We start from the raw sequence: 21,708 nt of genomic DNA, 5'->3' as shown, positions 1-21,708 counted from the left end.
CTAAACAGAAAAACAGGGTTTAGCCTGTTAAAAATCTCTTTCTTCAATTTTTTTTTTCTTTTTTAAAGTTTGCACATCCCACACCCATCCCCAGTTGTCTCCTTTCCACTTTCAAGACCTCACGTGCTCGCACGCATGCCGAGATCTGCACCGGCATCCCAAAAATAAAGACAAGGAAACCCGTTAGCAAACCCAGGCCCTGCGTGGGCAGAGGCAAAACCCCGCAAGAAGACACAGCCCTCTTCAAAGGAGGAGCACCAAAGGAAGGCAGGGCTGCAGAGCTTCCAGGGGAGGCTCGGAGGCTTTCTGAAGGAAGCACAAAGTATTACTGACACTGAACAATTCCTCGCTGCAGGCGAGGAGGTGGAGACGCGTCCCAACGCGAGCCCCGTACCAGGCCTCCCAGCAAAGCCCTCCCAGCTACCGTCTCTTCGGAATGGCAGTGGATGTTTTCAATCAAGCAGTGCAGCTCCCATCCTCCTCGCTGCCTCCCCTTTATTTTGACAACTTGTTTCTATGTTATATCCAATTATGTTGTCACATCAGTGGAAAAACTGAAATATCATGAGTAAGGTTTTTTTTTCCCTCCCCCCAGCATCCAAAAAGCAACCAGGGTGGGGAGATAACTGGCCAAACTCAGCACTGCTGGTGATGTAAGTTTCTCATGTAGGAGATCAGGAGGCAAGTTTTTGCTAGCAAATTAACTCTTGCAGGTAATGCCTTCAAATATTTATCCAGTGGCTTTAAGCACATCTGGTTAGAAATATTTCTGGGGATCTGCCCACCCAACTTCACACAATCAAAATAAAACTCTGGCATGGATTTGATGAGCTCAGATGAAGGGCTTGATTTTTCTAATGACTATTCCTTTTCCATAACTGAAGTTAAATACCTAAAAGCTTCAATAACAGCTCCCTCTGAGAAAATTTTTGGTCATACCTGCAAGAGGACTGCCAGCCAGCAGACCAGGTGAGTTACTTCAGCCAGTAACAGACACACCAAGTGAATGGCAGCAGGCATTTTACAACAGATTTTCATCTGAAGTGTCATATAGGTACTCATGATGCAAGAGTCATCCCCCCACAGGGCTGAAGGCAGCCCTGAAGCAGAGAGGAGCGAGGAGGGATTGAAGTCAGGCAGTGGTAACCCATGAGTTAAAATGGGAATTGCAGCTGGCTGTGCTGATGGAGGGGTTACACACCACCAGCCACCCGTACATCCCTTCATCACCCACTCAGCTGATGCTATAACACACAAAAAACAGGCAGTAAAATGCTCGGCAGGAATAAGCACATCCGTAAGGGCTTGTTAAACTACTAGCTATAGTACTGATTCACAGCAGGGTGGGGGAGGCACCACATGGAGAAAATAAAGAACTTACTAAATAATAACAAAAAGCCATTGAAAAGGAATGTGTTTCTTCGCCTTCTCCACCAGTAATTAAGAGGGGAAAATGATTCATGAACTTTGCTCGCTGAGAAAATCTTTTAAGTAAGGAAAGTATTAAAAATTGCCTTAGCAAATGACAACACACACAGGACATTCTCCAAGTCATCTTCCAAAAAGCTTTCCTTTTCCCATTACTTCAAAGTTTGTTTCAAATCCTTTCTCATTAGTGTTGTCCCTAGCTTCCAAGCAGGGAGCCATCCTCAATGCTCCAGGCATGCACTGAACACATCCCTACAGCATCTCTGCTTCTGAGGCATTCAGTGAGTAGCACTGTCTGCATCCAAGGAGACTGGAAAAATGAGAGACAGACAGAAATAATACTCCTGCACAAAACGACAGCAAAATACAGGTAAGAAGAGGAGTGTCCACTTTCATCAGGCTTTGGATCAGGCATCTTTCTTCAGTCCTTGAAATGTATCCAAACAGAGCAAAAATGTCAAGCAACTCGTTACCCCACACTAAATCTCACAGCAGTCTTTTAGGCAACAGTATTTGGGACATGAAGACCACCCTAGAAATGAATCAACACACAAGCAATGTACCCCTGAAGTGAACAGTACACAAGAAACTTTGAAGAAGTTTATAACGTATCTGCCTAACTCTAGACAAATGCCCAAAAACCTTCATTTCATAGCCACTTAGAATTCACCTAGTTCTTACCCATTATTGCTATTATTGCTGTTTGTTGAGGAAATTATCCAGATTGTGAGCACAAGTTTATATGCATTCTCCCACGGAGACGAATGCAGTAACAGCACTTGATGCACAGAGATACCAGCAGCCTCTCTTTTCTTGTCCTGGTCACCCAGAAGCACAAGTTCTGAACTGGCTGAACCCTGCTCATCCATACTAGGACAGGCCTTTCTCTCATCCCCACCTTTCCTGCAGATAGAGACCCCAGGGGATACAAAGCAATGGCCCTCAGGTGAGGGAGAAACAGCCTCAGTGAGATTCAAAGATGAAAGAGTGAAAACTTAAAATTCTGTCTTTCTCACACATCCAAGATGTACCAGAGATTGTCTCTGTTGGTGGGCGTAGGACTAGACACTCAGCTCTCCAGCAAGGGCGGAGGCAAAGTGAAGGGTCAGACAATGTCTGGCACAGAGTGCAGAGCACATACTTCACTTGGGCATGGCTCTTTGTTCAGACGAAACCATTTCAGCAATAAATTCATACTTCTGAAGACCGTAGCCTGCAAATTGTATCCACAAAACAGATGGAAATTATACTGTCATTGGCAGTATCAAGCAGTACCAACCAACACAGACCCTCAAATGGCTGTTACATGACCAGTAGTAGTGCAACTAACACTAGAAAAAAAAAAATGGTGAGGAAGGTTTATATGCAAGTGTGAGGCAGGGTTAGATGAAGACAGCTTTCCTGCACATGCTAGTTAATGAAATAACCACACGTTCAAAAAAGCACTGAAGTCGCACATTTGCCACAGAAGAACGCTGCCTGCATGTTCAGCTGGACTTCCTAAACATTGTGTAGTAGGTGACCAACTTCAGCTGCCCAAAAGGAAGAGCAAGGCCCAGCTTTTCACCAGTAAGCAGCAGTCTTGAGCATCCACATTGACAAGTCTTAGGAGAGCAGCGTTCCCAGTGAGCACTGTTCTCGCTGTCTGACTTAATATACCACCCCCAGACATCCAAAACCAGAACTATCCCAATACTTTTGGCCACAAAACTTTGACACAGCATTTTAACACCTTCATATGCCTTTTAGAGTCTGAACTGGACAATGATGTACTTCCAGGGATATTCTATTTCCCCCCCCCACATTTAACCAAGTGGGAGAGGAACTGTTGCAATACTTCCATGAATTCTTCCACCCTTTGTTAATTGACATTCTTCAACTGCGATATAATTAAAATGGCCTGACTGTTAGATTACAAATTGAAAGCCTATTTGAGATATTTTATCCAAATCATATCCCCAAGGGGTTTTATACAGTCAGATAGTTCTGGCTGCAATGTCTTCAAGACAAATCACTCTGCTCGAAGCATTGTATAAAAGGACAATGGTTGGAAGTTTTATAATAATCTACTTAATAGTAAAAAAATCCCATGTAAAGAGATGGATGTTACTCGTCAAAGAAGATGCACATGTGCTTTCACCACAATAAATCATCGTGAGTACAGTTTGTATGACAACACAGAGGAATTCAGCTGGCTCTTACAAGACATGATGAAGCAGAAAGATAGGACTTTTGCAAACAAGGGGAACAAATATTTAGATTGGGAAAAAAGGCACTTTTTAGTGCCACTTCTTAGCCATAGGTCCAGAGATATGAAATTAAAGCAAAGGAAACATTTTAAACAGTACTCCCAGGAACATAAGAAAACCTAGATATTCAGAAAATCTATTCAGTGATTTTCAGAAAGGAATTAACACCCCTGGAGTACTCAGAGCTCAGTGTTTTCTTAACTAACAGAGTAGCAGGCAGTAAAAAAAATACTTTATCAAAGCATGTATTTGTCTGTTGAGTGTCATCATCTACAGGGAAGGAAAAAGTACAAAACCAGAAACTGAAGTCTCAGTTGAACCAATATGTTAGAACCCAGAGGAATCTTAAGTTTAGTCACTCCACTTTTTTCAGCTGTTCATGTAATAATGTGACAAGCTGCAGAGAGCAACTTCAACAAGCAGCTTGTAGTTCTCACTCCATGTGAATGACAAGAAGTCTTTTTCTTCTCTTCCTCATCAGACCCACTGCAGAGACACAGCATGCTGTGAGGCTGAGGTATCTGCCCTGAGCCACACACTGCAGGTCCTCTGCCACTCCTAAAGCATGGCAAAGGTGAAAATGGTGACTGAACCAGATAAACCCAGACCTTACAATATTTACAAATGCTGTATCTACCCCATAACACCTCAGACAATATCTAAGACTTGTAAACACTGGGATGCAAAAGACATAAGTAACATTTTAATGCACTCAAGATGCAAAAGAGTGCACAATTACACACTTTATGCAATTCCATTCACCTGAAAAACTCCGTGTGTTTTACAGAGACTAACTAACCTGGAAGATATTCTTACCATCAGTAAAATACTGATAATAATAATAAAATAATTCTACAGATAAGTAAACTGATGCACAGAAAAGGATTTCCTCATGTCTGGTAGGAATTCAGATTTATAGTGCTCCTTGTAGACTTTCAAAAACTATTCATCTGCAGCAAATCACACCTGGTTTCTGATAACACTGATAGAGGATATGGATACAGAAGTGTTATTAAGACGTAAACAGGGAGTATGAACTTACAAAGCATCAATTACATGTGTTCTCTGTCCTTGCAGTAAGCCCAAAGACACATTTCCCTCCTTTCACTGAGGAAGAAGTTGCCCCATTATTTATATCGGCCTCATCAGAAGGTACAAACATGCCCATTAAAGTTCCTAGGAAGCCTCCAACTTTCTGGAATTGTACAGCCCAGATCACCTTGAAACAATTTATTTCACATAAAAGCTCTGTTACTGACTCCAAAAGGGAGCCCTCAACTCCAGGTCAACCTGCTAGCAAGTACCTTACCTATTTCTCCAGGCACACGCTTGCCACTGAAGCGAAAGCATGCTGTGACATTGAGGCAGTTCACCGGCTGCAAGCCATCGTGGCACTGAGGAGCTGTGATATTGATGGACGTGGGCAGGAAAATCGTGATATCCATTGTAATGACAGGCCTGGATCTAGAGATCAACAGAGAAGTAGAACTGAGTAACCACTCAGAGGGAAGTTTCTCAGCCAAAGGCAAATAAAGTACATTTAGTGAACCACACAATTTCAAGCAGATGTGAAAAATAAGACAGCGCTTTTGAAATGTAAGATAAATTAGCAGTTGACCTGGCTGGCAAGAACTACTCGTGTCTGAATGAGAACCATGGCATCAGCCTGAAATTCAGTGCTCAGATACAGGCCACAGGCAGGCAGCTGGGGAAACTGATAATATAGTAATAGTAATCACCTCCAGCAAAAGTTGCGTAAAACCTTGATGACTGAAGAGGATGATGAAATGAGCACATTGACAACCAAGAACAACAAGCACATGAGACTGCTTGCTAAGCAGCCTGGATGGTCAGGAACAGCAGAGACTGTAGGTTTACAGACTCTACAGTCAAATTTGTGCCCTGAAAGTCAAAGGTGGAGCACAGGGATAGGAGACAGATTCATATATAACTTTTCTGACAGTGTAAGAGGGACAAGAGACACCACACTCATGTTTTCTAGAGGAGGGAACATTTGCCTAATTCCCTCCTGGCAAGTGGTGAGGACTGAATACTCTTTTCATGCTGCTGAATCTCGTTTCAGGAGTTACCCAGCGCACTGTGACTGACAGCTTTCCACCCTTACAACTCCAGCACTGGGTTTTTGCTATGACTATTCACAGCTGAAGAAGACCTCAACCAGAATCATAGAGCAAGCCAAGTGCTATCAAGGCCCAGGTGAGTCTCCTCTCTCACGCAACACAGAAGCTCCACTAGCTTGGTTAGGAAAAGCAGCCCAGAAACTCAGGCTCTCCTGAGCCATCCCCAGCACAAGATTTCAGCCCAAAAATTCATGAGTGTTACTCTTCATGGTTTCAATTCTGTACATGTTCAACATGAACATGTTCTTCCAAAACCAACTCCAGTAGTAAATAAATAAATAAATAAATAAATTAATAAAGTGAGGCAAGCAGCAGATTCACTTCTAAGGTAAGCCCCAGCAGTCGTGCAAGGCCAGACCATGTAAGCAAACCACTTCACGACTCACTCCACAAGCCACTTAATTTAGAGGCTGGGAAGAGGGGAAAGAAGAGAGCAGGGATTGTGGTTATACCTAATTCATATCGACTGGAACAAGATTCACATCAATCTCCCAAGACAGCTGCTCAGACTCTTTTACCACAGCCTGAAATAACAGTGCAAGCTTGCCTTTTGAGATGGAGGATGAAGATGAAATGCTAACCCTAGAAATATATACAGTAGGGAGAGGGGAGGAAAAAGGAGGAAAAAGAGTGAACTTCCTAGGATTATTTCACACCTTGGAAAAAAACTCTTTCCAAATGCTTCAGGAAAAATAAAAAAGTAAATGACACAGTTGATTTAGAAAAATATTTCTCCTAGAAAAAAAAATATTTCTCCAGCCATAATGCACCATGTGATTTTTCTCTAATGTTAGCTCACTTGGTTATTCATTGGGGGAAAAAAAAACCCCAATGCATCTGTCAAATGGCCATGCACACACGCGAGCAATACAACGACAACAATCCGCCCCCAAGTCACCGCGGCTTCCACCAAAGCCTTTAATGTCACTTGGCACGACGTTTGTTGGTTTTGGCCAAAGGACTTCACAAAGGCTTCTGGAGGGGTGAGGGGAAAAAAAAAGAAAAGCTGATTTCTTTATCCTGATCTGAATCTAAACAGCAAGAGTGACACGCTCTTAAATTGGCAGTAGCACCAATTAATCGGGCTGCCCACAGTCAGTCAGTAACGTACTAAACTCCTCTGAAACGCACAGGTGGTGGCTGAACGTGTGGACGGAGGTCACCAAGCTGTTGAGATGTGTGTTGTTTTAAATATCACAGCAAGCCTTTCAGATCTCCTTGTCCTCCCAATGCAAGTAACAACAATGCAGGAGAAAAATGCACAGTTTTCTTTTTAGTGGTTTCAGAGATGTGGGGCTGCGAGATCCCACCTGGGGCATGGCACGCCTTTTCACGGAAGCAGCAAATGGCTTCCTCTGTGTGCACAATGAAGGAACAGAAAACTCTTTAGAAGACTTGACCACCTGCCACACTGATCATCAAGAGCATTTCTTGCCGCCTTCTCCTTTTTCTGTTTGTTTTGTGTAATTGCTTCAAATGGAAACAGCGACAAGTTTTTCCTGCCTTGAACAGGAAGCAAGCTGGCACATCCATTCTGCAGCTCCAGCATTTGTCTTGCCAGTCCCACCACATTCTTGTCCCTTCCATCAAGATGCAGGAGTCCCTAGTAACTTCTACTTCTAATGACATCTAGGTATTGACAGGGTTTTTCTGTTAAAAATTAACAAGTGTAACAAGGGAGCTACTAGCAAAATTCAAACTTCCCATTCTCTTCCTCAGGTCTGTGTATCTCAAGCCTGCTCCTACTTTAAGCCTCCACCTCCATAGTTTGGTGAACCACCCTGTCACCCCTCTCTCCACCAGATGAAACAAGCAACTGCATTTAACTCACACATTCGAAACAGCAGCCCAAATCCTGCGTGCATTGCAAACATCTCCATATTTCATTTCCCTGAAGACTCTTATTTCACTCTGCGTCCCATTATAACTTGCAAATTTACGTCCTGGCATCATTCGCAGCTGGCTTTTTGCTCCACTGCATTCCCTTAAATCATAATTTATTTACTTTATGCAAATGTAAAAACAATAAAAAAAGCCTTCTCACAAATTCAGAGCAATATTTCTAAAAAGGCACTGAGATGCAACACATCTCCTTCCGGCTGTAACCCGTTGATTTCTTCTTTAGCCCTGGGAGTCCTACGTATTGTCGTCTCTCACTACATAGTTTAAATTAGATCGTGCTGTGATTCTTTGACACCATCCACATCTAAGATCTTGCTGAAAAAGTAACCCAGCTTGCTTCTTCTGACCACAATAAGCTAGGGAGAAAATCAGTGTGGTGGAGGACTTAGACCATATAAGATATAAACAGAAAACAGACACAAAAAGAAGACGACAATGGATTAAAAATTTATTGAACTCACCTCAGAAGTACCACATTGTCTGACAAGAAGGCTCCAACGGTCATATCTGAAATTTTTGTAACATTGAGACAATTACAAAGGAGACACAGAATTCAGATCTCTCAAGTCAATTGATAAATTACAGAGACTATATCTGGGGAAAAAAAAAAAAAAAAAGCATTTTTCTGACTTAAATCAGCCAGTTGGTCCCTCGAAATATCATTAAGTCATAAGTATTATAACTGGAGTATTATGCCTGTGACATCACTTCTACTTCATTGTTTGGTTTTTATTCTTACTATTATGTTATTGTCTACATTTTAAAATATGTTTTTTAAGTTTGTCATCATGACTGAAGAACTTCCAAGACAATTACATCCTCGGTCAGATACTGAAATCCTCTACTTTAGTATCTCAGTCCTTTGTCATGACTGCCCAAACACCTGAATCAGCAATTGGCTCAAATTCTTATCAGGAGCTTCAAATAAAGGAGGGGAAAAGGAAGAAAATGCTCAACTTCATCAGAGTCCCACAATAGCAGGAACCAACAACCTGGAAACAACCAGCTCTTGCTGTTTTCTCAGCCTGCTGCTGCATTTCCCCAGTGGTCTCACTGCCAGAGTAGCAAACATACCTGGATAACCATTGCCATCCATATCGACTCCCCCCGATATGGACTGGCCAAACATCCGTAGCATTGGGTTTATTGTTTGCCCAGACAGCTTCTGCAGCAGAAAACACACCAGTGAAATCAGTAACACAAAGAATCCTCTTAAAAAAAAAAAAAAACACACAAAAAAACACCCCCACAAAACAAATAAACCCCTTCAAGCCTGATTTTCATGGTCACCAGGGCTCTTTTCCATGGGCTGGAAGTGCTGCACATCTGCAGGCTCGCACTTCACCCACGCAGCCCCGAGCAGGAAGGCTGGCGACTGCAGGAAGCCCTTCTGCTCTGGGCTAGGAGGAGGCCAGTTGACTTGGATTAAAAACCACACCTGCATTACAACCCTCATGCAGACCCAAGCAAAATAAAGAACACATCAAACAGATTTCTTGCAGGGGGGAGAGGAAATTTAACTGCACCCAAGAGATTTTTTTTATTTTTTTTTATTACCTTCATCTCGGTAAACAAAAGCAGCATCTTAACAAAAGTCATGATTAACTGAACAGAAAATCCTGCACGACCATTCCTTTTCAGAAAGTTTGCCAGCATACTCAAAGTCAAAATGATTAATCTTCATTCCATATGGAAATTCTGGTTTCCATCAGCTATTATGCAATATTTTGTGTCAGTTTGGAAGCTGTATCTCACTTCTACCCCTTCAATGCAAAGATTAATTAACTTCTAACATAGCTTCTTTTTTTTTTTTTAATTACTAATGCAAAAACTTTCTCTAAACATTTTGAATTGTAAATACCTTTGTCTGAAGCAAATTAATATATAAAAATCTAATTTTCTAAGAAGGTAATGAGATGTCTCCCAGCTCTTGTTCATTATGCTGGGCCACCGATGCAAGACCTGAACTGAAACCAGTTTCTGACTGCAGAAGTTACAGTCAGAGGAAACCTATCCCATGAAGTAATTTTGAGGCTGTTGGTGGTGCTACACAGCTTGTGACATGCGACCAGCTTTTCCTGGCCCTCCCATAAAAGGACATAATATTGGACAAAAGGTCAGACAGGAAATCCATAGAAAAAAAGGACACGTTGAGGGGAAGAAAGACATCCTGCAGTCCTGACAGCCAGTTTAAATGGAAACCAGTGCTCCACTGCGTACAGATCTCCTTTTCCTACTCGTGGGCAGATAAGATTAAAATAACTGCAAGTAACTTCCTCCCCACATTACACTTGCATCACATTTTTGGGGTATCCCAGTTAGGGTGGTAAATCCTGTTTGCAAACATCCCAGCAGACATCTGCAGCCTATTATAGCCCAGAAAGTAGAGGTATAATCCTGCTCTGCTTTTAACCGCTGTGAATGAAAACAGCAGGCCACAAAACCAATTAAGCTGCTTCTGCTCATAGCCACCACTAAAGTTGCTGAAGGGACATGAGGGAATGACATTGATCAGCAATTTAAACCAAGGAAAGGGGAGGGAAAAAGCTAACAAAATGAAAAGGGTGAAAACATATACCCTGCAGGTCCCCCCTCCACCTCTCTCAGCTTATTTAAAAAAGGAAATCCAGGGCATTAAGATGGCTCAGGGGTATAGTAATAAGATACAAAGTCTTTCACCTCTGGGTTCAAATCCAGGGCAGGTAGGTAAAGAGCTGAAGTTGTTACACAGCTTTTTTTGGGTTGCACATGGGAGATGAACCAGTGGTGTGCCTGGTGCCCTGCAGCAGACACTGGGAAATAGGCAGAGACACTGCCCGTAAGTGGTGCTCCCTCGGTGCCTCAGGACACGGGACAATGACAGGAATGGTATGAAAAGTCAATGACCACAGTACCCTGCTACCCTCTTGAGCTGGGCTTCATCCCTCTGACCAAGCAGAGAGGCACGAGCCATGTCTGCTGGCCTTGCTCCAGTGGGGAGGGAGAGATTGCAAGCAGGATGTTTCACTTCCCACCCTGCTGATCTGGCCTCTTTTAAAAGTGTAAAATTTTCCCATGAGTGACAAGAAAAAAAATTAAAAATCTGATCCTTTTCAGCCAGAGCTGGAAAGCTCCAGGCTTTTCAACAACCAGAGAACCTCCCAACCAGTGGCTCTCAGCAAGACACAGGCAGAATCCTCCACATGCCACACATCAGTGCATTTTAGAAGTATCCATAAAGAGTTATTTAACTTCCTTTTTTCTAAAAAGCAGCGCATGGCACATAGATGGTAAAAGGAAGGACTGAACTTCTATGGTCTGTTAGAAGAGTCTCCAATATAACCACTAAACTCTTTAATTCTGCTTAAACTGATTTACTGTGAAGGATCCCACCCAGCAACAAAACAAAACAACCAGAACTTCAAACACACAGAGGGAGGGAAGATTCAGGCTCTCTGAAAAAAAAAAGAAGTGTGCTAGACAGAGGCTAGGAGACACATGTTGGGCAGCATAAGCATAAATTTATCTTCTCTATGCCTGGCTACAGCAGCTAAATGGCACTGTGTCATCTCTGCACACTATGCTATAGCATATCCCAACCAAGGTTTTACTTAATAATAATGGCCAGGGGAATGGTGCCCAAGAACAACCTTGTGATATATTGTCACATCACAAGGAGAGGAGCGATGAGATGGGTAAAGAGGCTTCTGCAGGGCACAAAACAAAACTCAGTACCTTTTCCTTCTCACTAAGTCTGCTTCTGCAGGAAGAAAGTTCAACCTTCCAAATCCCTACTGGCCTCTCCATAATTTGTATGCCTAACCTCTCCAGGGTTTTCATTTCTCCTCTGTAGCAGTACTGTTTCTAAAAACTGACATTCAAACCCCAAGCCTTAGCTTGCTTCAAGAAGGAGCTACAGCTGATAACCATAACAAGAGACAGTGGAAAATATTTCCTTACTAACATCATTTTACTCTCTGGCATCGATATGGACAAATTTGGGGAGAAGCCATCTTCAAACCAGGACTGAGAAAAGGATATAGAGATATGATTAGACTACCTATAAAGGGATCATAGAATCAAAGAATGGTTTGGGTTGGATCCCTAAGTATGGTTTATTTCTGCAGGCCCTGGGAAGGTGACTTCAGATAGGTATCATAAACAAGAGTGTCACATACCATGGAGTACTGAGGTACGATACCATTGGCGTCCCCATGGTAAATGTAAACCGCTCCTATGTAGTTATCCTCCTTAGGTGCTCCAATGGCAACATCTGTAAAACAGTTCAGATTATAAACATTTCACAATCCATTCCGTTAATCCCACTTTTCCCTAATTTTAGAAGCCAGCAACCCATAGGAAAATAGCTCCCCATGACAAAGATGATCAGCAGCTCATGTGAACCTAGCTAGAAGGAACTTGATTGATTTAATTGAAAGCTCATGTTAAGATAAACTTTAACAAATACAGAAGTGTATATGAATTTGTACACGCATATGGCTATGTTGTGCCCAATTAGAAACGTGTGCTTGTTATGAAAATGTGCATTTATTAACCCGCAACCATGCTCAAAAAATTAATTTAGAATCCTTTCATATCAAAATCTCCAACCCAGGGGTTTGTCAGCTTTGTGAACCCATACAGCATTGGCAAAATATTTAGCCAATGTAGCACTAAATTAAGTTTGCTTGAAAATCCAAGGCTCCAAAATGAGACTGGGTATATTAAATGGGTAGGCAGGAAGAAAAAAAGGCTGCTAAATGTGCACCTTTATGTTATATTTGATCCAATTTAACTCTAAACTCTTGCAGAAAGAGCGATCCCACCTCCTGTTCTCCTCATCTAATTGGATCTAGTGACTACACAGCTGCTAAACTTAAAGTCTTCCCAATGGCTTCATACCACAGACTGATCCAACTCACTTTGCAAGTCTCCCCATCACCACAACTGACCCACAAGCAGCAGCAGCAGCCAGAGGACACAAATGCATGTCCAAGTGCAGAGGAAGAGCACGCCATCATTTGTGAGAGCAACCTGCAATGAGGTTGGGTTAGGCTTAACGGGATACCATGCTCTGAGTGGCCAGGAAGAAATAAATTCCAGGCACAGACTGAGTAAATCAAGCTTTGTTTTGAGGTCCTTAATCTGCACTGCCAGAAATCAGGGCAGAAAAGGTGCCAGTGTCAACACTTTGCTCTCACCTATTGCTATCACAGCACGGGGCCTCGCACTGAGTAACCTGCAAAAGGAGCAGGGGTAGAATAAAGCAAAGGAGAGAAATTATTCCTAGAGTACATGCTATCAGGAGTGAGAAGCTACTTCTTAATTGCACTTCACAGTTATGTCAACAAAACTGGAAAGTCTTGAAGAAATAAGGAAATGGAAAAGCCATCAGACATAGGTTTCTGTTTTGTTTGGAGTGTGGGTATGTAAAGCCTTTTAGACAGCCTAAACCATATGGGGTAGAAGAAAATGCAACAGCAAGGAAAGCAAAGCAATGTTAGTGAGATTGGGGTGTGAGATGCATGGACACAGACTAGACCCAGCTCAAGAACAATCAGCTACAAAAGGCTTTAGCACACAAATCCTACACAAGCACGTTTATCCTGAGCACAAGCCCAGGTGCTGGTCAGATCCAGAGGATCAATGGATGCCACACAGCATCCAGCCATGGGAGGAGATCTGCAGCGCTGCCAGCCCTGCTGGTGCTTCCAAAGAAACGCCCCAGGAGTAAATCGCACCAACCTGGGAAGCCATCGTCATCGATGTCACCGAGGGTGGCCATGCTCTCCCCAAAGTGCGCGTTGTAGGCACCGTCACCGTCCAGGATGAGCTGCTCTTCCAGCACTCCCTAGCAAGCAGGAAATAAAACGAGGTCAGGGAAATGGTGCAAGCCTTCCCCATGGGAGCTGCCCACACGCTGTGGGAAGCACCTGGAGCAGGGCTGCAGCCTGACTCTCACCTCACTGTAAATGGATCACCTGGGCATTAAAAATCCTATTTATTTGCATTTTTAACCTGTCTTTTAGTTTTAAGGCGAGAGGGAATAGAGGAAGGAGTGCATTAAGTGATATAACCAAAATGCTAAATTCACTAAATGATAACTCAGTGATGTAACTAAACGCAGTCACAAGGCTGGGTGAGCTCATGAAGGTTTCCAGATGCCTCAAATGTAACAGCCCAGAGCTTGCTCTACTGGCAGATTACACCCGAAGAGTGAAATCCTCAGTCCAGGCTTACTCAGCTAAGCTCCAGTGAGTTAAGGAAAATTTTCCCCTCGGCAAAGAACATTTGGGCAATTGGATCTGAAAACTTTTTAAGCATTGGATAGAAGGATTAAAGCAAAGTCCCCAAAAAGCCTTCTGAAATGAAGAATAATGAAAGATATTTAATGAAATAAACAGACAGAGGAAAGTTCAGAATAAAGTAGCTTTGTACTCCTATGCCATGAGAAGCCTTATATGGATCTGGTATTTCTTGCCCACCCACTTTCTGGTCAGATACATAAGGTTTAATTTCTTGCAGTCTTCCCTCAAGGGAAAAGGAACATTTCCACAAGAAGACAAAATTTAGTTACGCAATCCAACTCTGTACCCACCTCAAGGGTATTTTTGTTTTATTTTTACTTCCTTTGTGAATGAAAGTAAACTGCCCTCTGGAACATGTAATAAAATCTTTGTCTTGGCTGTGGGGAGTTGCTGACTTTAAGAAAATCCCACGTAATGAAATTGAAACACACGGAGAGGAGACAGGCAGGCCTGTATGCGCAACTCATTTCTTTGCAGTCCTCACAGAAAAGGGCAAAATACAGGCATATTAAATGTAGCATCACTATTCATGCTTGCATTATAACGCAGTTTTCTCTGATTTGCTGCAACAACCTCTTAAGCAACGGTGCTTGCAGAATGAAACAGAGTTTAAAATGTCCAAATCCCAAAATAAAATCCACTGTCCTGCAAGCAATTGCTCCTGCAAGTAATTCTTGCTGCAGGAGCATAAGAAACTCCTACTAGATTCTTGACTGTTTTATAAAAGATAAAAATTAAGTCATGCACGCTCTCACTACGAGCAGAAAACGCTGGCTATTATCTGCTTGGCGTTCTGGACCCTATCCTGAGGACCCAGCAGCAACACTGCGGTGTAAGAGGTGGGACAGTCTGTGGATCAAACTGAAAAGGTGAAGCTCATTTAAAGGAGGAATGATAATAGAAAATAAAAGTTTTACACCAAAATCAATTCTGAAGTCTCCCAAAAGCTGCCTATAGGACTTGTGGTGAATGTTAAGTCTAGCACAAACAAACTCCATACATTAAAGTTCACAAAATAATGATGAAGCAAACCAATTTCATTTTAGTCTATAACTCTTCCTTTGAAACAGCAGGATTGGGACCTGAATATTAAATATTTAATAACACATAAACAATCATTTTTTTTTCCTGTAAATACAACATAAGAATGATCTTGTTTTGCCAGTGCAAGAAAGTTCAGACTTTTCCAAAACTGATGTTGGGTCATGGCAAATCCAGCAGTACAAGCTGATAAGAACTTCCCATAATGTCTATAGATGGTGCTTAACGTAAAGATAACATGGATTCAGTCTCTGGTTTCTCTTCACAAGATCTCCTAAATCCCCAGACTTTTGTAGGCCCTAGTGACCACCCAAAACACAAAGGAAACTCAGTCAAAGCTGCTGACTCTTACTTGGTTTTGGCATCAAATCCATGTAAAGCCACAAATACCACCAAGTTTCAACATAAACCCAGAAACTTTCCCAGACCTCCTTGAAAGATTCACAGCTCTGTGATGAATGTGATCTGGTGTCTGGAAAACCATGATACCAGATGAGTTTTCCGTGACTTCACGCTCTACTGAAGACATCCAGAGCCCCACTATTTGAGACATGGAGTTTCACCATGCTGTGCTAGAAGGACAGTAGCATTACCCTGCCCAGACCCACGCCCTCATCCCTTACCAAGTCATCTCCTGCACATACTCACGTTTCCTCTGTTGATATAGACTGTGACTTGACCCTCATCTCTGATCTCAGAAAACATAGGTGCTCCGACCAGCAGGTCTGACAACCCGTCAGAGTTCAGATCAACTGCACATAAGGAGGAGCCAAAGTAAGAGCCCATCTGTAACCAAGCCGAGTCACAACAAAGCATTCAGTATCTGCCCACACACAGGAGGAAGTCATTTAGGCATTTGGGGGTTGTTTTGGTTTGGTTTTTTTAATTTCAAATGATGACTTGCTGCTTTATCACTCACAAGTACTCCTACAGAGAAAGCTTAGGGGAAAATCCTGGCAGGAATTAAACACTTTACTGTAACAGTGCATCAGCTTAGATGTTTTATCAACAGAATAAAATGTATACCCTGGGACATGATTAAGTGAGACACTTAAAGAGCTTTCTTAGACTTTCACTTGTCAAATGCTTAAACCCAAGAAGAGGTGAAATAAGTTTCCCAAACCAAGACCTGGCTAGTGATTATTCATGCCCAGTGCCAGACTTCCTAAAGAGACTTGGAGCTGGGTACCACAGATGATCTGGGGATACCTTAAAGAAATAAAGAAAATTTAAAAAATAGGCAAGAGGTAGGGTATCTATGAAAAGAGGCATCTAAAATTACCTCTTGATTGTGAGCTATCTTTCCCTGCTTGATTTGTATCTATTTTTATCAGTCACCTTCAAATAGCAGTACCGGTTGTGGGTTTTGATCATAGCCTTTTCTCATGTACAGGCAGGTGAATTGACACAGAAAGAAGAGTTTTGATAAAAGCTTTTCAGTTGATACACAAAAAACCTAAGCCACTTTCAATCTCCAGTTATTAGTGCTTGACAAAACTTAATTGCTTGAATTTATTAATTTTATTACATAATTTTTGATACGGGTTAACATTAAATGCTAACAATTTCCCAGCTGGCACCCACATAATGAATTTCAAAACACATTTAAACACAAAAAAGGAAACCAAAAGCAAGAATGATATTCCACTCTTATTTAATCCACTTCTGCCAAGGTACCACAAGGCATACTCTTTGAGACCAACTACAAACCCTAGTCTCAAAATTAAAAGCAACTTCCACAGGAAAACTGGAAAGATACCACTTCTTATTTGAAATTGAGAGCTGTTTACATACTAGGAAAAAAATTGAGGTTACAGAAATAATTATTTAGGTTAAAAAGAATGAATTGCATTTCTTGCATGCTTTTACATTCCTCATTGTGGATCTCTGACCCACAGCCTTCGACGCCTGGTAACTTTAGATGCACAAGCCAGAGCTACTGGGCACGCTCAGAGATGGGCAGCAGCAACTCTATTCTGTGCAGTTTGTAAGATTTAAAAGCTGCTAAATATATATAGTGGGGTGAGTTAAGGATAGAGTTTCAGTTTGTAATTCAGATTTTTGTGTTCATGTGGGTTTAAGGTCAGACCTCAAACATCATTTGATTCCAGTTATTTTGTAGCTTAAGTTCCCTTGTGGATTTTTTATTTGTTTATTTTTTTTTGGTAATTCACTAAGGTTTTAAACCAAATTTCTCATGGGTAAGAAGCGAAAGTTATGAAAAGCATTTCACTATGTATTCAGGCAGTTTTCAGGGGAAGGCTATTATTTACTTAACTGCAACATGGTACGTCTGCAGCGTGGGTGAGTTCATGGTGTTGTGAGAACCTGAAGTTTGTGCACTGAACATTTGTAACAAGGCACTGCATTTTCTTTTTTCTTGTTTGTATTTGATTTCCTAGTTTAGCCTCCAGCAATAAAAATGGGAAGGAAGAAACTGGCCTGCTTTTAACGTCTGTCTGACGAGAATGTCAGAGCAATGAACTTTCACACCACTGGGAAGGACGCAACATTTTGTGAGAGCTCATTTCCAGGCAGTGCTCGCTGCTGAGCGCGTCTGGTTATATTTTAATGACAACACAAAGAAAGGGTGATGTAGGACAGCCTGCTCTTTAAAATGAAATTCTCATTTGGATTTTAGAGACTTTGGAGAAGACAGATGCTAATGGGGAAGGAGGAGACGACAGCCTAGAAGTACTTAAAGAATGTAAATACTTAATTAGTTAAGGTACATGTTAAGAATAAAACAATTAAATTGAAAAAGGAAAGTTTTTTGGCTGAGACCTGGAAGCTTCCTGATAGCTCTGTTTATTAGGCTGAGGAATAGTACTCCAGGAGCACATCCTTAGGGACATTTAAAAGTCAACAGGGAAAGAAATGAACAGGAAGCAATCAAACACAGTAGATACCCTGGATGAACTGGGACGTCTTTTCCTTTCAAGATGTCTGCAATTCTGCTCGTGCAGAGAAAGACAAATTTTGGAGAGGCTCTAAAACACACGTACACATCCTTGCAGTTTTCCCCTATTCCAGGCATGTTTTTAAAGACTGCAACTGTTTTATTGGGGAAAAAAATAACAAAACATGCTAACACTCCCAACTTGATGAGAGAGTCAAACACTTTAGATCCTTCTGAGAGTAGCAGGAAGAGAGCCAGAAGTCACCAGCAAATTTTTCTCCTGTATTTCCTCTCCTTCCAGGAGAACACAGGCAATCCTGGGCAAGGGGTATCGTTTCCTCATTACACTATTCCCAAATAATTTTTGTTGTTACCTATGACAGACATACTGTCCACTTTGTTTCCCCTGTGACACATCTCCAGCAAGCCCCCAGTGAAGAACACAATCTGGTCCCCACTGAAAACACAACATCGCATGGAAGGAGCTGGATCTCACTAGCATTTGCTAAATTCCATGGGGGATGGTGCAGGGGGGTATCAGCTCTAAGAGCAAAATACAGGACTGATTCATGGCAGGAAGGGGGAAAACATCCTTTCCTGAGGCAATGAAGCTGCTCCCCCAACAGCATAACTCTAATATCCCCCCTGGCACAGCAGGACACAGCACAAACAAAGTGGGGCTTTGTGTATTAACACAAGCTCCAGCCTACCCACATCTCCCAGCAACATCTACCAAGAGGAAATCTCTGCGTCTAGGCCCACCTGGCACCTCATGTCTCACATCTCAGAAGGCAACAGCAGAAGCTGCTGCTACATTTGTGTAAGGCTAAAGAGAATCACTTGTCCGATATTCAGCAAGACCTTTAATTTCAGTCATATGAGCACTGAGAAGACACTGTAGTCATGATTGCTGCAGGAGAAAGGGCATACAGCTGGTCTGTACAACAAATTTAACTCTTCTGGAAGGATGAGAAGAAACAGAACTTGCTTGACAACTCATGAAGCAGTGGAAGGCAAATGATGCTCTGAGATGAACCTGCCAGTATTTCCCCCTTCTCTGCCCCTTGAAAGAAAACACACATACATAAAAGCTCACCTTTTTTCCAGAAGCCTGAAAAATCTTTATTAGAGAGCCTGATCGTCTATCTGTTCTGAAAATATAAACCTGAAAAGTGAAAAAAGAAAAAAGTTAACCCATTCTAACTACAATGCACATAATGGTACAGCATTGGTGCTTTCTCTATGTATCTAAATCATGATCGTTGCCATGGCTATTGCCAAAATTCAATTTCAAGACCACTTTATTGCTCAGTCTTCTTTTAAAAGATAAACCAGAGTTCTCAATGAGAACAGGCCATGAGAAATGCTTGAATAGCATCTCGTCACCTAGTTTTTTGGTACACACGTGTGTATGTGCACATGGGAGTAATTAAAAGCACCTGGCAAAGGAACTTTCCAACCCTCACACAAGTGGCATCTGGAGACTGCCTGGAAATGAGCAGGGCAAAAGGCTGAGAAGGTATAACCCTGCTCCCCTTCCCTTATCCAGCCTTCCCTTCTCAGGGACACGTGCCTGCACTGCAAACTTCACAATGTTTAGCAAAGGTCAGTGTAGAAATCCCAACTGGACCACCCAAGGCATGTGTGATATTTATTGTCTGAAACAATCTGTAGATCAGAAAACTATTAAAATACAGTACATTCATTTCTCATTTCCACAGGAGAAACTGTTTTACCGAGAACTCTCAGGGCTAATAGGACTGATGCAAGTTCAGTAACAGATCTTGTACCAAAATTTAAGACCTAAAACACATGGCTCATAGAAAGAGACTGTCTTCGACAGAAAGGCTGGCTCAGTCAGCGTTTGAGACTCCTCCAGCATTTGTCAGGCTCCCGCCTAGCAGGTGCTCACACAGTTTGCAGGACAGAGATCCCTTACTTCAAAGGCCATGTGGTGGAGCCAAGCACTTGACATAGTTGAATACGTGGCGAGTTATTAATAGGTGGTGAGAGAGAGTTCAAAGCTGTTTTCAGCCGAGAACACAGCACAGATTTACTGTGGAGAACTGCTCTAGATATAAAGGACTCCCCAGGTCCTGCAGTGGCATGTTTAGCAGCAAGAACACATTGCCAGGTGTCATGACTCCAAACCCCATCTTACTAATGACACTCCTGGTGACTTTGGAGAAATGACTCAGCCTCATTAAGTGTCTTGGCTTCACCTTCAGTGAAAAGAGTGCAACAATGCTAATTACTTTCTATCAGGGAAGTGGAAAGGATTAGCTTACTAGAGAGTGTGGAAAGCACAACAGCACTGCTCAGCGTAAGGTCCTCTACTCAACACCTCTTAACCACCCCTTTGCCGTGTGTTCCTGCTACCCACATCCCATGCCACGGGAGCATAACGGGAGCCTTTGCAACTACAGCAAGAGTCTCTAAACTACAAGGCCAGGTGGCCTTTCAGTACTTAAAGGGGGCCTATAAGAAAGATGGGGACAAACTTTTTAGCAGGGCTTTTTAGCAATAGGACAAGGGGTAATGGTCTTAAAACTAAGAGAGGGAAGATTTAGACTAGATGTAAGGAAGATATTTTTTATGATGGTGGTGAAACACTGGCACAGATTGGCCAGAGAGGTGGTAGATGCCCCATTCCTGGAAACATTCAAGGTCAGGTTGAATTCTGTGATTCAATATAGGAACAGTCCATATGTGAAGCATTGTCAAATGTATGAAGAAAGCAAGCAGAAGACAAACTCTCTTTTCCAAGTTTGTTTGGTTGGTTTTTTTTCATTTCCAGGAAAGGTTTAAGTTATACCTATACCTTACAAATCCTAAACATGTGGTGTGAAATGTACGTTGCCAGTGTCACGTTAAAATTACTCTTTCAAGGATTTAGTGAGAGACAGAGGAAAGTGAGGGAGAAGAAACATGAGGCACCACGAGGAAGAGGCAGAAAAAATTTGATTACTTCACCTCTGCCCTGCACAGTGCTCCAAAACTACCCCATAGACAAAAATATCTTGGCTTCTTAGATATGTGGGAACTGCATCTGTATTACTTTTTTGCCCTGTTGCATCTGACCACGTTATTGTTTGACAAAAAGCCGCACCTTTCCGATGCCTCCATCCTGGGGAGCTCCTCCTACAATGTCCGTGGTAGTTGGCTGAGAGAAATGACCTGCTGTCACCGCATATCCTGAGCGGGAAAGAGGGTGGGGTGGGAGAGAAAAGAGGAAATAAATAAATAATTGACTAAACCACAAGAGGAAAAAGCCTGAGAAACAGGGTCAGCCAGCTGGATCATGCTTATTGGGTTTCAACTCTTCTCCTGGGCTGCACACTGTTGGCTTTCAGCAACTGTTCCACCCAAGATGCACTAATATTCAGCTCAAGAGCTCACGGAGGTGGGAAACAACAGCATGCCCTCCAAAAATCTTCCAAAAGCTGAGAGAAGGAAGGCGTGTGGACACATGAAGCAGGTTCGGGGATCAGTTCAGTAGCTGCAAGTCCAGAAAGGGAAGCAGTAAAACAGAAACAGGCACATACAAACAGAGCAAAGAAATCACATCATCACAGGGAAAGTATCACATCAGACAGCAACTGCCCCACATTGACCAGACAAAAGTATCCTCCTTTGGCTAAAATCACTGCCCAGGAAGGCTTGGAAAATTATGTGCCTTTTTTGGTCAGGGGGGAAGGTGGAGGACAGTAGGCAAAGAGGTCAGAGAAGTTAATGGTTTAAAGATATTTTTGTTTAAGCAA

At 42.3% G+C, this 21,708-nt stretch overlaps 1 protein-coding gene across 1 annotated transcript in view; it reads right to left on the bottom strand.

Moving 5' to 3' along the window:
• Nucleotides 1–21,708, bottom strand: part of LOC104523921 (integrin alpha-9) — a gene marked incomplete at its 3' end in the record, with an annotated part of 44,429 nt that overhangs the window by 1,827 nt on the left and 20,894 nt on the right. The window contains exons 6-13 of the mRNA XM_010166650.2: nt 21,057–21,142; nt 19,044–19,112; nt 15,697–15,834; nt 13,445–13,550; nt 11,878–11,972; nt 8,795–8,885; nt 8,182–8,227; nt 4,987–5,141 (exon numbers count right to left, since the gene is read on the bottom strand). Coding sequence (XP_010164952.2) covers nt 4,987–5,141; nt 8,182–8,227; nt 8,795–8,885; nt 11,878–11,972; nt 13,445–13,550; nt 15,697–15,834; nt 19,044–19,112; nt 21,057–21,142 — 786 coding nt within the window. The remainder of the gene's footprint in view (nt 1–4,986; nt 5,142–8,181; nt 8,228–8,794; nt 8,886–11,877; nt 11,973–13,444; nt 13,551–15,696; nt 15,835–19,043; nt 19,113–21,056; nt 21,143–21,708) is intronic.

This window comes from Antrostomus carolinensis, unplaced genomic scaffold (assembly GCF_000700745.2).
Source record: "Antrostomus carolinensis isolate BGI_N321 unplaced genomic scaffold, ASM70074v2 scaffold3784, whole genome shotgun sequence".
NCBI lineage: Eukaryota > Metazoa > Chordata > Aves > Caprimulgiformes > Caprimulgidae > Antrostomus > Antrostomus carolinensis.
Note: the sequence above shows the minus strand (reverse complement) of the source record. Positions and strands in the feature narration are given on the sequence as shown.